Here is a 15,589-nt window from a genome sequence, read left to right as displayed (position 1 = left end):
AAATCTCCACTTCCTATGAGACAGTACTACTTTAACCAACCAGGGATTCCTAGAGAGTACAAAGTCAAAACAGATTTAGAAAAACAGGGGAAAAGAAAAATCATAAGACTGTTGAGAAAATTTTAAAAAAAATTTTAAGATTTTAATGTTTATTTACTTTTTTTGAGAGAGACAGAGTGTGAACAGGGCAGAGGCAGAGAGAAAGGGAGACACAGAATCCGAAGCAGGCTCCAGACTCTGAGCTGTAGCCTGACTTGGGGCTTGAACTCAAGAACCTGCAAGATCATGACCTGAACCAAGAGTGGACATTTAACTGACTGAGCCACCCAGGCACCTAAGAAAAGCAAAATTTTAGCAGGATATTCAAAATGGTTCATATGTATGTTAATTTTAACTTCCACAAGAACTCATAAGAAATAGATATCCTAACCCAGGAGCACCTCAGTGGCTCAGTTGGTTGAGCATCGGACTTAGGCTCAGGTCATGATCTCACTGGTTGCTGGGTTTGAGCCCCATGCTGGGCTTTGTGCTGACAGCATGGAGCCCAAATTCTGTCTCCCTGCCTCTCTGCCCCTTCCCTGATCATGCTCACTCTCTCTCAAAAATACACTTTAAAAAGAGAAAAAAAAAAGATATTCTAACCTAATGCTCATTGTAAACTTGGTCATATGCCCATTTATATAACAGTATTTCTGATAATCTACTTTCAAGCACAGAAGTACATTCAGTTGTAACTCTTTTTTTTTAATGTCTATTTATTTTTGAGAGGGGGGGGGCCGGGAGCGGGGGAGGGGCAGAGAGAGAGAGAGAGAGAGAGAGAGAGAGACAGACAGACAGACAGACACAGAATCTGAAACAGGCTCCAGGCTCCGAGCAGTCAGCACAGAGCCCAACTTGGGGCTTGAACCCACAGACTGCAAGATCATGACGCAAGCCGAAGCCAGACGCTTGTGGTAACTCTTTTTTAACCAGATTATCCATCACCAGAAATCAAGATTTCAATATTCTTAATATGAAAATAAAAATTAAAAGATCTATACTTAACAGCTTTGTATTTCATAATTTTTCAGCATCTCCAAACATTCAATATAACCTTAAGGAGCATCAATCAAGCACCTCACTTCACATATACCTAGTATCAAGTTTATTTTAATGGAAGCTATTGTGTCCTCTTCCTTCCCAAGAGGCAACAAATTGCAGAATCTAATTAGATTTTAAAAACTAGGGGCGCCTGGGTGGCGCAGTCGGTTGAGCGTTCGACTTCAGCCAGGTCACGATCTCGCGGTCCGTGAGTTCGAGCCCCGCGTCGGGCTCTGGGCTGATGGCTCAGAGCCTGGAGCCTGTTTCCGATTCTGTGTCTCCCTCTCTCTCTGCCCCTCCCCCGTTCATGCTGTCTCTCTCTGTCCCCCCAAAAAATAAATAAACGTTGAAAAAAAAATTTTTTTAAATAAAAAATAAAAACTAAGCTACAGGAATACTTTAAATATTCATTAAACACTCACAACATTGTAAACACTTACTAGGCACTACACTAAGCTCTAAGAACAAAGAGGCAAGATGATTCCCTAAAAATACACTTTATCAGGGGCGCCTGGGTGGCGCAGTCGGTTAAGCGTCCGACTTCAGCCAGGTCACGATCTCGCGGTCCATGAGTTCGAGCCCTGCGTCAGGCTCTGGGCTGATGGCTCAGAGCCTGGAGCCTGTTTCCGATTCTGTGTCTCCCTCTCTCTCTGCCCCTCCCCCATTCATGCTCTGTCTCTCTCTGTCCCAAAAATAGATAAAAACGTTGAAAAAAAAAAAAGAAAAAAAAATTAAAAAAAAAATACACTTTATCAAGTTGCCCAAGATAGAAATAGTATCAACATTGTTTCTTCCCTCACCTCCCACCAAGTCTAATTGATTTCTAAGTAGGAAACATTTCTTAGATCCTTCCCTACCTCTCTTCTCACTACCACAGCCCCACTTCAAGATTTCAACATCTTTCACCTACGTTCCTATTAACAGTTTCCTAGCAGGACTCCCTGCCTCAAACCTTTCCCTTTCCTTGCTCCAACCTAGCCCCAGTTGTGACAACCAAATGTCTCCAGGGTGGGAGTGGGGGTGGGGTGTCAAAGATGCCCTGGTTGAGAACCACTGCATCAAGTTGATCCCTTGACAAAAACAGCATTTATCTTGTAAGGCTGTGGACAAAATCTATGTCTATGCAACAGAAAGCAAAAAAACTGACCAACCTAAGCTGAAACTTACAACTTTAATCTTAGGATCATCATGCTTTAAATAAGCTAACTTTATTAAAAAGAACTAAAATACTCTCTCTTGAAAACCCCTTTGAACATGTGGACCTAAATCATCACCTTACTTCAATTCTGAATTTTGAAGTCAGTACATTTTGTCAAAGTTTAACCATACTAAATACATATTTAAGTTTCTGGATATTAGAAAATTGTGACAATTTAATAAAATGCCCTTGTGATTAAATCAGTCTCCTTAGAAGCTGATGAAAACAGGAACTTTCCTAGGCAAACTATTGCCTACATTTAAGGTTGTAATCTACTATGAACAGTATTCTTATAAATATTTCTAGAAAAAAGTTATAGAAACACTTAAATTCTTATGTTTGAAAAAACAGGCACACTCCTTTTAATTTCCCATAATGATTATGTCTCTACAGAACTTACTATTCAAAGATATAGCCAAGATAGAACAATACTTCTCGGAGAGAGTAAAAAAGGAGACTATAAGATACCTAAGAAAACCTGGTAGGTGACACAGTAAAGGCCAGGCCTAGCAGTGCAGTAACAGGAGAGAGCACCTCCCACCACAGAGGTCTAAGTGTGAACACTGTGTCCAGATGCTTACCTTCAGTCGCTTGATCATTTCATCCGTGGTGATCTTGTCGGTGATCTCCTTTACCCCCGGCGGGTAAGCGATCTTCCCATCTGCACTCACGACGCCACAGAGGGCAGTGGCAGGCTTGGGCTGCGCGGTGAAGTCCATCCTGGGGGACAACTTTTCTTTCACAGTCCTCTACCGGCCTCTATCGGTCAGAAAACAAAAGTTCAGCGAGAAAGGGGAGACTTTGTAACCTCTTTTTTCATTTCAAAAATCTCTAATCTGCAAAGGGCGCTTTCTCCAGGGAGGCCGGAGACTCGGCTGCGGCCCCGCCGCTCGATCCTCCCGGGCCTGGACCCTGGTGGCCGCCCCGCCGCCCCCACTCACGCGGGCCCCGCCAGCCCCGGACCCACGGGGCTCTCCAGCACCAGCCGCCGCGGCCGCGGGAAGCGCCAGGCAGCGCCAGGAGTTTCCCATTCCACCTTTCACAATGAAATCCACCCCCAAGCACCGAGGTCCGAAGTTTGGGATCCTCCCGAGCCTGGCGAGGCCCCCAAGGCTCCGGCTCGGTCGGAGAGAAACCCCGAGTCCCCGCCCGGTCGGTCCCCTCCGGGAAAGGAGACGCGAGGCCTATAGGGCTCGGCTTAGGCCGCAAAACTAGGGACCCAAGCGGACCCACACGCTACGGCGGCTCCGGGAGACTAACGCCTTTGCCGGGCCGAGCTTCGGGACCCCGGGCGTCCCCGCCACGCTCTCGCCCCTCCCCTGTCCCGCGGGAGGGGAAAACAAGCCGCCCTCCACCCCAAACCCCACGCCAGGAAGCGGCTGACGCGGCTCTGCACTTCACATTTTGTTCCTTCAACTTCGGGTGAGGGACCCTGGCGGCTTCTCTCGGCTCCGACTGCTCGGCGCCGTCCGGCGCTGCCCAGGCCTTACTGGTACCTCCGGGCAGCCCCGCCGGGCCTAGGTCCCGCGCCCCCCCCTCCCCCCCGGTCTCCCCTTCCGTCCTCTCCCTCCACCAACCGAGGGCGGGAGCCGAGCCGCCGCCGCCGCCTTTACCTCCTCCTCCTCATGCGGGCGGAAGGTGCATCGAGCGCCCGGGCCTCTGTCAGGTGGTTGCGCCGCCGCCCCTCGTCGGGCTGCACACAAAGCGGCTCCGCGGGTCCCGCCGCCGCCGCCGCCCGCCCCGGAGCGGCGCTGGGGCTGGCGGTGCCGAGGAGGAGCAGCCGCCGCGGGGGGAGACGCGGGGCGACTGTGCGCTGGGCGGGGAGACACTGCCGCTCTCCGTCTGGCCGAGGAAGAGCAGCCTCAGAGAAGGCTCCTCCGGGAGCGTGTGCGCCTGTGTCCGCCCCGGACCCCCGCGGCCCGCCCGTCGGCACCTAGCGCCGGCCGGGTCCGCCGACCGGGACCCGGACGCCCCTTGCAGCGGCGCGCGCCCGGCCGTACGTGCCCCCGGGAGCCGGCGCTTCGCGCACACACCAGCCGGTCACGCGAGCGGTGCGAGAGCACGCGAGAGCAGGGAGCGCGCCTCGCTCCCTCCCCTTCCTCCGCCGGCCGTGCCTCCGCCTCCCTCGGGCCCCGGGCGGCCGCGCGCGGGGCGGACAGCGCCGCCACCCGGTTGGCGCCAAGACTTGCCGCGCCGAGCGCCTCTGGGAGGATTGAAACCAAAGGGCAAGCAGAGGAGGAGCCCCTGTGGCGGGAAGCGAACCCGGTCCCGGCGGTCCTGTAAGGGCACGAGGGACGAAAGGAGCTTTACGTTATGCCGTGGAGATGAGCTCATGACTTTTGGGGATCATGAGAGACTTGACGGAACTGGTTGAAAGACTGTTAATTACTAGGTGAAAATGAACGGATTTCCTCTCCAGGGACAGAAGATCTGCAAACTGAGGGAAAGTTTTACAATATGACACAACATGAGCTACTCAGTCTTGTTTCTTCGGACAGTCACTGGAGTTTGCCTTCCCCTCTTTGGATTTCTAAAATTAATATTTTGAAAGTTGCAAAATATGAAGTAGCATTGAGTCGAGTAGTTCTCAACGAAAGGTCTGAAACGTAGGTTTCCGGACTCCACTCTCAAACCTAGAGAATAAGGATCTCTGAGAATGGCACCCAGAAGTGAGCATGTTTACAAATTAGCTAGATGGTTTTCGTGAATATGGGGAAAAAATAATATGTTTTAAAAATGTTCTAAGTATACCCAGCATAACTTTTTCTTTCATCCAAAGGAAAACCCAATGCTGCAGGTTTGAGAAGTTTAATGTATTAAAAAAAAAAAAAATGAAGCAAATGAACCTCAGATGCACACATATCAGAAGAGGAAGTTGAAAAAAGAATGCAATAATATGAAATAGCATTCAGCTCTTGAAACTGACCACTACCAAAGTTTAAAATTATATTCGATTATTATTTCTGATGGATATCCATTGGTGTTTACTGGGTCTGAAAAATATTAAAGGTACTGTACTCACTGAATTGTTTTTCAGATATATTAATCAAGGGAGTGATCATCTTGGAATAGAACTGGCCACAGTCGCTGATTTGCTAGGACTGCCCCAAAGTCAATGCTTTGTTCTTGGACATTTAGAGTACCAGACAATCCATTGAACTTCAATGGTCATTAAACCCATCAAAATCTACTCTCTTATAGGCGCTCCCTCTCAAGGTGTTTTTTTTTTTTTTTTTTTTTTTACCCTGTCACATTTAAATAACAAAAGAGTGGTGCTTTTCATTTTTATTCTTTCTCTGAGTAATTTACCCATTATTAAGTGGAGTTTTGTATATGCTCATAAATTTTAATTTTACACAACTTATGACTTTGTTAATATTGTTTGACTTTATGAACACTCACAAGATAGTAAGTCCTAAGGATTACAACACATAAATAAAACTGAATTTATACAGTTCTAAAATTCAGGAATTCTGAAATCTCTGCTTTTAACCTCTTTCCTTAAACTTTATTTCCACTTGGAGTAAATGAGAAGGGATATGTTTATTTGTGCAGCAATTATTTAAAGTGCCTGCTAGCAAGGCTTTGTTTTGGGCACTGAGAAAAAAATTGATAGTGGGGAGAGGGACCAAAATCCCTGCCTGCCCTGGTGGAGTTTAATTCATTTGGGGAGAGATACACAAGAGAATAAATAAATTGCTATAGAAGAAAATGAGTATAGGAAGAATGCAGATCACATCTAGTCTTTTAGGCATTTTGGTCTTTGGAAGGACTTTGGCTTGTACTATAACTGAGATGGGGAATTGCTGAAGTATTTTAAACAGAGAAGTAACATGATATGTGTTTCATGAGCCAGGCAACTTTGGGCAAATTACTTAGTCTTTCTGTGCCTTATTTTCCTCATCTGTAAAACAGGGATAATAGTTTCTCTCTCAGAGGATCTTTATGAGGAGTAAATAAGTTGACATTTGTAAAGTGCTTAGAGTAGTAACTGGCACATACTAAACTGTACATAATTTATACACACACACACACACACACACACACACACACACATATATATATATATGTACATATAATATGAAAGAATCATTCTAGCTACTGGGTTGGAAACAGCATAGAGATACAAGTGTAGAAGTAGAGTAACCAAGTATAAGACAACTACAGAAATCCCGAGGAAAGATGTTAATAAGGACCAGGTAATAACAGTGAAGATGATGAAAAATGTGACTATACAACATTTGAAAAGTGGCTAATGCAAACAGGGAAACAATTTTAAAATCAAAATAGCGACATATGGCTAGTGACTATTGGACAGTACAGTTCTAGAGTACAGAGTTTGGAAGAGTGATTGACAGAAGATGAGGGTGGAAAATAAGTTGTTCATACCAAATGCTACAGATGTTGAGCAGGATGATAGTTTAAAAGGATGAACTGGGGTAATAAGAGAGTAAAGCTGTGCATAGTGAAAGTGGACTAAAGTAAAAATATAACCAAAGATAAAAATATTCAAGATATTTAAAGCAGTTCTTAAAAATGTGTTTATTCCATTTACTTGAAATTACTTATTTGCTTTTCAATTTGAAATGTAACTAGCTAAATCTGTCCTGAGTGATTTCGCAAGTTATAAATATGAATCATCCCTGTACCTCTGGTCACATAGAAATTAACCATCTGCATAATCACTATGAAACTTGAACAAAATGGTGCTTTATTTTAGTGTTTTTCCAGATATCACTGACATCTTGGCTTAGATTTGCTAAAATTTAATATTTAGGCATACAATAGCATATCTACAGTGAACTAAGTAAGTTTGACATGTTTCACTAACGACTGATAAAGACAAAAAATATGAAGTCTGAATCATTTCGGTCTAGTATGACCAAGATGTTAATGATTAACTTGTTTGTCATAGTAATTTAAAAACTTTCTTTGAGGGGCGCCTGGGTGGCGCAGTCGGTTAAGCGTCCGACTTCAGCCAGGTCACGATCTCGCGGTCCGTGAGTTCGAGCCCCGCGTCGGGCTCTGGGCTGATGGCTCAGAGCCTGGAGCCTGTTTCCGATTCTGTGTCTCCCTCTCTCTCTGCCCCTCGCCCGTTCATGCTCTGTCTCTCTCTGTCCCAAAAATAAATAAACGTTGAAAAAAAAATTAAAAAAAAAACTTTCTTTGAATTTTGTCTAATATCTTAGTCTCCATGCACATCTCTCTTCAGTTTAAACTGTGAAGGCTGATCTGCATCATCATTAGTTACATTAACTTTCTTAAACTTGTATAATCAAAATTAAATATTATTTAACTAGCAGGGACAACAAACTAAAACTAAATATTTTCAAAACATGAAAGAAACTACAGGTATAAACAACATGAGTAAATTTTAGTGACATAATATGACATCTTGTTTATAATATTCAAAAGCAAAGTTCAAGGTAGTGGTTACCCCTGAAGTACAAAGAGAAGCAGGGAACCCTGGGGAACAAGATGGGAGAATGAATGCACAAGTAGATACATTCCTGTTGAAGCTTTCGTCTTGGGAAGAGTGGTGGCTTCACATATGTTCTTTATATAAGTGAATGAATGTATAAATGAAGAAAGACAATCCATGTACCAATGAAGGATGTGTTTTTAACCCAAGGATTATGATTAAACCATTTCAGGGCATCTGATGTTCAGAAGAGAAAAAAGTAAGAAGACAAACTCAAGAAATTTCAAAAAATATTTAAATTTTAATCTAATGTTTTTGGAAATTACAGTTCCCAGAGTCAAAGAAATTCTGCACCCCTGATTATTTTTTTCTAATTGTGGTAGCAAAATGAGAAATTATTTGGAGTTATATTTTCTCAAAGTGCTTCTTTCCTCAAGTTGCTAGTATTAGTGCGATAAATGATTATAGGACTGAAAGAATTTTCAGGGCAATTAAACTTTGAACAATCACATTACAATGTATTTTTTATTATGAAGCTTGGGATGTCAGACTCCTATTGCTTTATATGATTAAAATAAGAAAGTAAACTTATGATCAATATTTCTTCACTATAGTAAAGGCAGAAGAGATTCATTTATTGAAATGTATTAGGATAATAATAATTACCTCCCCTCCTGCAAACTGCAAACTCTTTTAATAGAGCAGTTCCTATCCCAGCCCTACATATTCTCTGTCTTTCACACACACACACACACACACACACACACACACACACAGCTGACTGAGCCTGCAGTGACACCTGAACCAAGAACATGCAGTCCATAGGCGGAGCTGAGCCAAGCAAAATATCATGAGACAGGATGTGAACTACGACTCAGCAACAGATGGGACTTTTAGCTGAATTATATCAATGCAAAACCGTAACAGTCTTTAGCTCTCTACTTATGTGTAGGCTAAGGAAACCTGACCTGTCCTAATTTTTGTCTTCGTTGTTCTGTTTTCCTTGGACTCCCCCTAAGAATTGTTTCCTTACAGTAAAATTTCTTTTACTTGAGCTAATTTGAGTACATTTCTGATCTTACACCACCAAGTATGACCTGGTTTAGAATTAACAATTGGACTTCATGAAATTTTAATCATGATCCATGAACCCAGCTTTACTGAATCAAATAATACCCCCCCCAAATCCATGTCCACCTGGAACCTCAAAGTATGATCTTATTTGGAAGTAGGTTCTTTGCAGATGTAGTTAAAATGAAGTAACACTAGATTAGGATGGACCCTAAATCCAATGACTGGTATTTTTATAAGAAGATATGCAGGGAAGAAGGCCAGGTGACGATAGAGATTGGCATGATATAGCTGCAAGCCAAGGAATGCCAAGGATGACCAGCAAACACCAGAAGCAAGGAAAAAGGCAAGGAAGGATTCCTCCCTTGAGCCTTCAGAGGGATTATGGCCTTGCTGACCTCTTAATTCTGGACAGAACAGTAAGAGAATGAATTGCTATTCAAACACCTCTGTGTTTGTGGTACTTTGTTACAGCAGCTCTAGGAAACCAATACACCAGCCACGTGTAAAATTCACCTTAAAGTTGATTGGTTAGTATTTTACCTTCTGAGATACAAATTTCATCACTCTCATTTTTGGATCTAACCCTATGCTTTTGAAAGAGACCTGTAGAACATTTATAAAGCTATGACCAACAGTTTATCTTATTTCTACATTTTTCTCAATTGTACTGTTTGTGAGCCTCAATTTATCTAGAATCTGCATTTTCATTTTTCCATTTTCTCACATTCCTATGAAATAAGAACAATATGCAAGCAAATATTTAAATAAATACACGACTACGGTGGAGAAACTGCAAAAATGGAACTGTTGGTTGGCACCCAGCTTCACCAAGCTTTGGCTCAAAGTATTCATTTGTCAGCTTATATGCAAAAGTCCAAAACTGGAATTTCAAAAGCAGTTTAGGAATGAGAATGTATAATGTACTAAACAAGGTTGTATAATTTTGAATGGACTGAAGTCACTGTCTGCCTGTGTAATAATCAAATAATTCTAAATGTAATATTTTCTGTGACTTACAACTATCAAATGTCATTATAATAATAACCATGGCAGATTGTAAGTATAAATAGCAGAACTTCAAATTTCTGGTTGAACTGGAAATGTAACCACGTTAGAACTGGTAGCCAACACTATCTGACTTGTCGAAGGAATGTGCCAAGAATTTGCACAACTTTTGCCTTCTGAATTGCTTCAAGTAATTCCAGAAACTCAATAGTTCTTGGACTGTGGGCTACCTAGATAGATACTGTTTTGGAAAAACTCTTCAGAGTTCAATTATGCATAGACTTGTCCAGAGACTAAAGAAAATTAAGCAGTGAATCTGTAGGAAATTTAATAAGACCTGTTTCACCTTCTAATAATAACTGAGATTCATCATGATTTTCAGGGGATAGGAAGTTTCCTGTTAATTGAATTCTTTGACAAATTGAAATTTAACCAGAAAACTCCTTTTCTGTCCACTCCATTGAAAATACTTCTGCAATATATCAGTTATCTTTTTAGTGTTTATAAAGCACAGGATAGTGAACATAATGGCAGAATCTTTGGTGTTTGAGCATACCCAATGCCTCAGGGCTGTCAATCTGAAAGCCACTTTAAATATCAAAACCATAGGTATAGAGTCAGTGGTTGATTGAACTAAACACGTACTGAGACTAGAACTTTCCATGGAAGTTAGTTTCATCTCCATGTGTATTTTAAAAAATACAATGGAGAGGGGCCAGTTAAGAACCTTTGGGTTTTGATACATTAAACTACTTAGTACTTACTGTCTGGCAGATAAATGTTGAGAATGCAGAGGTGGACAAGATATTGTCCCTGAATTCAACAGGCAACTTGAAGTTTTAGTGTGTTTTTATTACCATGTTTTCATGGTAACATTATCATCTATCTATCTATCTATCTATCTATCTATCTATCTATCTATCTATGTATCTCTTAAGCTAGTGTTCGTTTCCTTTGTTCCTTGCAATCAAAGAGAACTAACAGCAATAATAATAATAATATTAACAATTGTAGCCAATATTAAGCCCCTATTAGGTGCCAGGGACCATGCTAAGCACTTTAGGTACTTTATCTCAGTAGATGTAGATTTTTTCTGTCACATTTAAAAAATAAATTTGTTTTCCTAATTTAAATATTTTGGAACCATTTTTTCTCTGAACAAACTTTTTCAGAAAGCTTGGAAAGTACATGAGGTTATGGGATATATATGCTTTTGTCTTTCTTCACACTTTCATGTACTTTCTAAGCTTTCTGAAAGTTTGTTCAGATAGATTAATTGATAAGAGATCAATTGATAGATAAACAAGATAGTATTTAGGGAACCCATGAGAAGAATTACAGCTATGCCTCAAGAAAGGAATGGAAGAACTGAGAATCATCAGGATACAGTCTACTTTCTTCTGAACACCTGCTTCATTCTTGCTCTTTGAAGAGACATGTTTCTTTGCTTTTCAGTTTACCTGGCATGCAGAAGAGAACCATCCCTCATCTTCTGATTCTAGATCTCCTTCACCTTAGATCAGCCAGACTAAACTAGAATTTCTTAGTCCAAATCCCAAATGCTAAATACAACAGATTTAATTCTGTTTTCTTTTACCCATAGCGTTTATCATCAAGCATACTAAATAATTTATTTATTTATTATTTTTATTGTTTATGGTTTGTCTCTCCAAGGTCCATGTCTGGTCTAATCAGCTAGGGCCAGAGAGGCAGGGTCATGTCTAAAATATACCTTTAATATAGGTGTGCTATTTTGAAGGGGCATATGCACCCCAATGTTCATAACAGCGATATTGACAATAGCCAACGTATGGAAAGAGCCCAAATGTCCACTGAGAGATGAATGGATAAAGAAGATGTAACACACACACACACACACACACACACACACACACACACACAAAGTTCCCAATATACCCACCGATTTATTTAAAAAAATCTCCATTAGCATTGAATTCAATTATTTAAATGCAATTTTCAGAGTTTTGACTTCTTTAATCTTAAAAATGAATACATTATTCACATTTTAATAAATATTTAGTATATATTAATAAGTTCAAAATTTATAACACAGTATTTTTTTCATAAAATGAAACAGAAAACTACTATCTATAAGAAACTCCATTTCTGTGCCCTGATCTGCATCCCTGTTTGTCTCGATGTTAGTGTGGCAGGACAGACATTCTTTTCCTCTCTGTATGCTGTTCCCTTACCAGGGCATAGCACATACCACGGGGAACAGAAAGGCATTTGGCAATGGTGTGACTGAATGCCAAGAAAGAGAGACGCTTTTGGAATATTAACACATTTGGAGAGGTCAGTCTTGTAATGTGGAAAGTCTGACCATATGTACTCCACTGATAGGATCTTATACACACCAGGTCACATCTAAAGTAGCATAGAGGCGGGGCGCCTGGGTGGCGCAGTCGGTTAAGCGTCCGACTTCAGCCAGGTCGCGATCTCGCGGTCCGTGAGTTCGAGCCCTGCGTCGGGCTCTGGGCTGATGGCTCAGAGCCTGGAGCCTGTTTCCGATTCTGTATCTCCCTCTCTCTCTGCCCCTCCCCTGTTCATGCTCTGTCTCTCTCTGTCCCAAAAATAAATAAACGTTGTAAAGTAGCATAGAGCTGACTGGGTCATACCTTGTGCCAGAGGTGAAGAAGAGATAGGTTCCTGGGGAAAGGGTGCAGGTGTCATGGAGAGAGAAGAAAAGAAAGGGAAGGGCCAAAGGTAAGAATGCTTTTTCTTCGTTAGCAGTGAAAGGGATAGCCGAATAGGACAGCACAGTGGGCCTAGATGGCAGGACCTCTGCCCATTGGTGGTTGGGGAGGCTGATACGAAAAAAGTAGAGGATGGGGTGCCTGGGTGGCTCAGTCACTTAAGCATCAGGCTCTTGATTTTGGCTCAGGTCATGATCTCTTGGTTGTGTGTGTCAGGCTCTGCATTGGGCCTCGCACTGGGTATGAAGCCTGGTTAAGGTTAAGATTCCCTCTCTCCCTCTCCATCTCCCTCTGCCTCTCCTCTGCTTTCTCTCTCTCTCTCTCTCTCAAAAAAAAAAAAAAAAAAAAAGTAAACGAGCTCTTTCCAAATCCTAACTGCCTTGTGACTCTTGAGTTAGGAGATCTGACACTACCTTGAAGCAACACACTATTGTACATATTCTGCTACAATATAAGTTGTGGGAATGCAGGGATCTTTTTTGTTCACAGCTGTGTGGGAAACACCTAGAACCATGCCTAGGATCTATAGACACTCAGTAAATATTTGTTCAATTGAATCAAAACATCCTGAACTACGTGTGTATGTGTGACTGGCCAACAATATGGTTGTTTAATATTAGATATACCTCTCTGGCTTTCCCTATTCAAAGTATAGCTCTGGTATTTCATTAGAAATGAACTAGTACAGGGGTGCCTGGGTGGCTCAGTCGGTTAAGTGTCCAACTTCAGCTCTGATCATGATCTCACAGTTCGTGAGTTTGAGCCTTGTATTGGGCTCTGTGCTGACAACTCACAGCCTGGAGTCTGCTTCGGATTTTGTGTCTCCCTGTCTCTCTGCCCCTGCCTTGCTCATGCTCTGTCTCTCTCTCTCTCTCTCCAAAAATAAATAAACATTAAAAACAAACAAATTAAAGAAATGAACTAGTACATTTGTCAAATGATGTACTAAGGAGAGGAAGGGGAGAAGGAGATACTTTACAACCAGTTGTATTATTAGACTTTCACTGCTATTATCCTTGACTCCATTCCAGATATGGGAGAAATTAGGGTCAACATGGAGTAGAATTAGATTTTCCCAATATTACTTTTTTTAACATAGAAAAAAACTTTTTTTTAATATAGAAAAAAATTTAAATATAGAATCTGCTGCTCTCTTCTTCCTTTTTAACATTGTTTATCCAATCGTTTCAACTCTGAAATGGACTGGCTTGGCCGAAGACCCAGGAGAAATAGGAAAGTGTTATATACTGACTTTAAATACGTTTTAATAAAAATACCATAGCTTTCATTATGCATGCCAATATAGCAATGCATGTAAATAAATAGCTTCTTATTATATTTAAATATGAAATTGCATAGGCAGAATCAGGGATATTTTATTATTCAGTCAACTGAACTGTTCTAAGGTTTAAGTCTATCACTTAGAGTTTCTTTGAAACCCTAAGAATTCTGGAGTGGAGTTTTGGAGTTTTCCAACAAAATTTCCTTGGCCCAATGACTTATATAAGGTTATTGCAATGAAAGAGTTATTTTAGTGTTTGTTCATAATGCACCCCCCACGTGACTCCCACAAAAGGATGAGAGACATGGTTCATGGAAGGCCTGACACTGTATCTACCAAGGGTTTGTTACTGAGTGAGATGTGTCAGTCCTGTCTGTCCTCTTAGGATAAACCTTCTCACCAGGAGCTCCCACACACATGTACAGTGGACAAAACTTGGACTGAGGCTGGGAGCCCATCATCATTATCACCATCTTACCTCTGTGTAATTCTTCATAGTTTAAAAAGTACTTTCAGGGGCGCCTGGGTGGCGCAGTCGGTTAAGCGTCCGACTTCAGCCAGGTCACGATCTCGCGGTCCGTGAGCTAGAGCCCCGCGTCGGGCTCTGGACTGATGGCTCGGAGCCTGGACCCTGTTTCTGATTCTGTGTCTCCCTCTTTCTCTGCCCCTCCCCCGTTCATGCTCTGTCTCTCTCTATCCCAAAAAAAAAAAAAAAAGTTGAAAAAAAATTAAAAAAAAAAAAGTACTTTCACATCCAGTATATTGTTTAATGCTATCTACAACCCAGTGAGGTAGGCAGAGATGGATTTACCTTGAAGCTAACGAAGTTCAAGTTTCAGCACCGCCTGAGAAGGACCTTAGCAGAGTCACACAGTTATAAGATTTTGTTGCAAAATTTTTAACCATAGATTAAGACTACTTTACTATCCACTCTGACTACCTCCCTCATGTGGGGAGGCATTGGTGTGTCCTTAGGCATTTTTGGAATCCAGCTGAGTTTGGATACATTTAGTTTGGATTTAGTGGAATGCATTTATGTAGTTTGAAATCACTTTTGTGTTAAGTTATTGCCAGTTGTCTCAATGTAGAAATGGCTTCCAGGAATTCTCCTACTGCACACTGTTAATGAATGTTGACAATGCAGAGCATTTAAGGTTTGTCACTACACAAGAGATCTTCAGATGCCATGTAATCTTGTATCTCATACACGAAAGAAACTTGACAGGGGGTTCTCAAATGTAACAATGATTCTAAAACTCTATATGTCATTACCAGAAGAAGTTGTAGAGCCAAAATAAATGTTTTAAAACTAGCATAGGAAAAAAAGTTGAATAACCAAATTAGAGAGAAGACTAGATTACTTTTTCATTTCCTGTGTAGAAAGTAATATTATAGGGGCGTCTGGGTGACTCAGTCGGTTAAGTGACACCCTGGCTCAGGTCATGATCTCATGGTTTGTGAGTTTGAGCCCCAAGTCAGACTCTCTGCTGATAGCACAGAGCCTGGAGCCTGCTTTGATTCTCCGGCTCCCTCTCTCTCTCTCTGCCTCCCCTCCCTGCCCCACTTGTGTGTGTGTGTGTGTGTGTGTGTGTGTGTGTGTGTGCTCTCTCTCTCAAAAATAAATAAATAAACTTAAAAAAATTTTTTTAATGTTTTATTTTTATTTTTGAGAAAGAGAGAGAGAGAGAGACAAAGCATGAGTGGGGGAGGGGCAGAGAGAGAGGGAGACACAGGATCTGAAGCAGGCTCCAGGCTCCAAGCTGTCAGCACAGAGCCCAATGTGGGACTTGAACTCATAAACCCCGAGATCA

General features: G+C 41.8%; 1 protein-coding gene across 1 annotated transcript in view; it reads right to left on the bottom strand.

Annotated features, from left to right (window-relative positions):
* Nucleotides 1-4,003, bottom strand: part of PDS5A (PDS5 cohesin associated factor A) — a 142,124-nt gene extending 138,121 nt beyond the window's left edge. The window contains exons 1-2 of the mRNA XM_040485303.1: nt 3,892-4,003; nt 2,860-3,037 (exon numbers count right to left, since the gene is read on the bottom strand). Of these exons, the coding sequence (XP_040341237.1) occupies nt 2,860-2,997 (138 nt within the window). The 5' untranslated portion in view covers nt 2,998-3,037; nt 3,892-4,003. The remainder of the gene's footprint in view (nt 1-2,859; nt 3,038-3,891) is intronic.
* Between the last annotated feature and the right edge of the window lie 11,586 nt (nt 4,004-15,589).

The sequence above is a fragment of the Herpailurus yagouaroundi genome, unplaced genomic scaffold (genome assembly GCF_014898765.1).
Source record: "Herpailurus yagouaroundi ecotype Mexico unplaced genomic scaffold, PumYag 28, whole genome shotgun sequence".
Taxonomy (NCBI): domain Eukaryota; kingdom Metazoa; phylum Chordata; class Mammalia; order Carnivora; family Felidae; genus Herpailurus; species Herpailurus yagouaroundi.
This window is presented reverse-complemented; position numbering and strand designations above follow the sequence as displayed.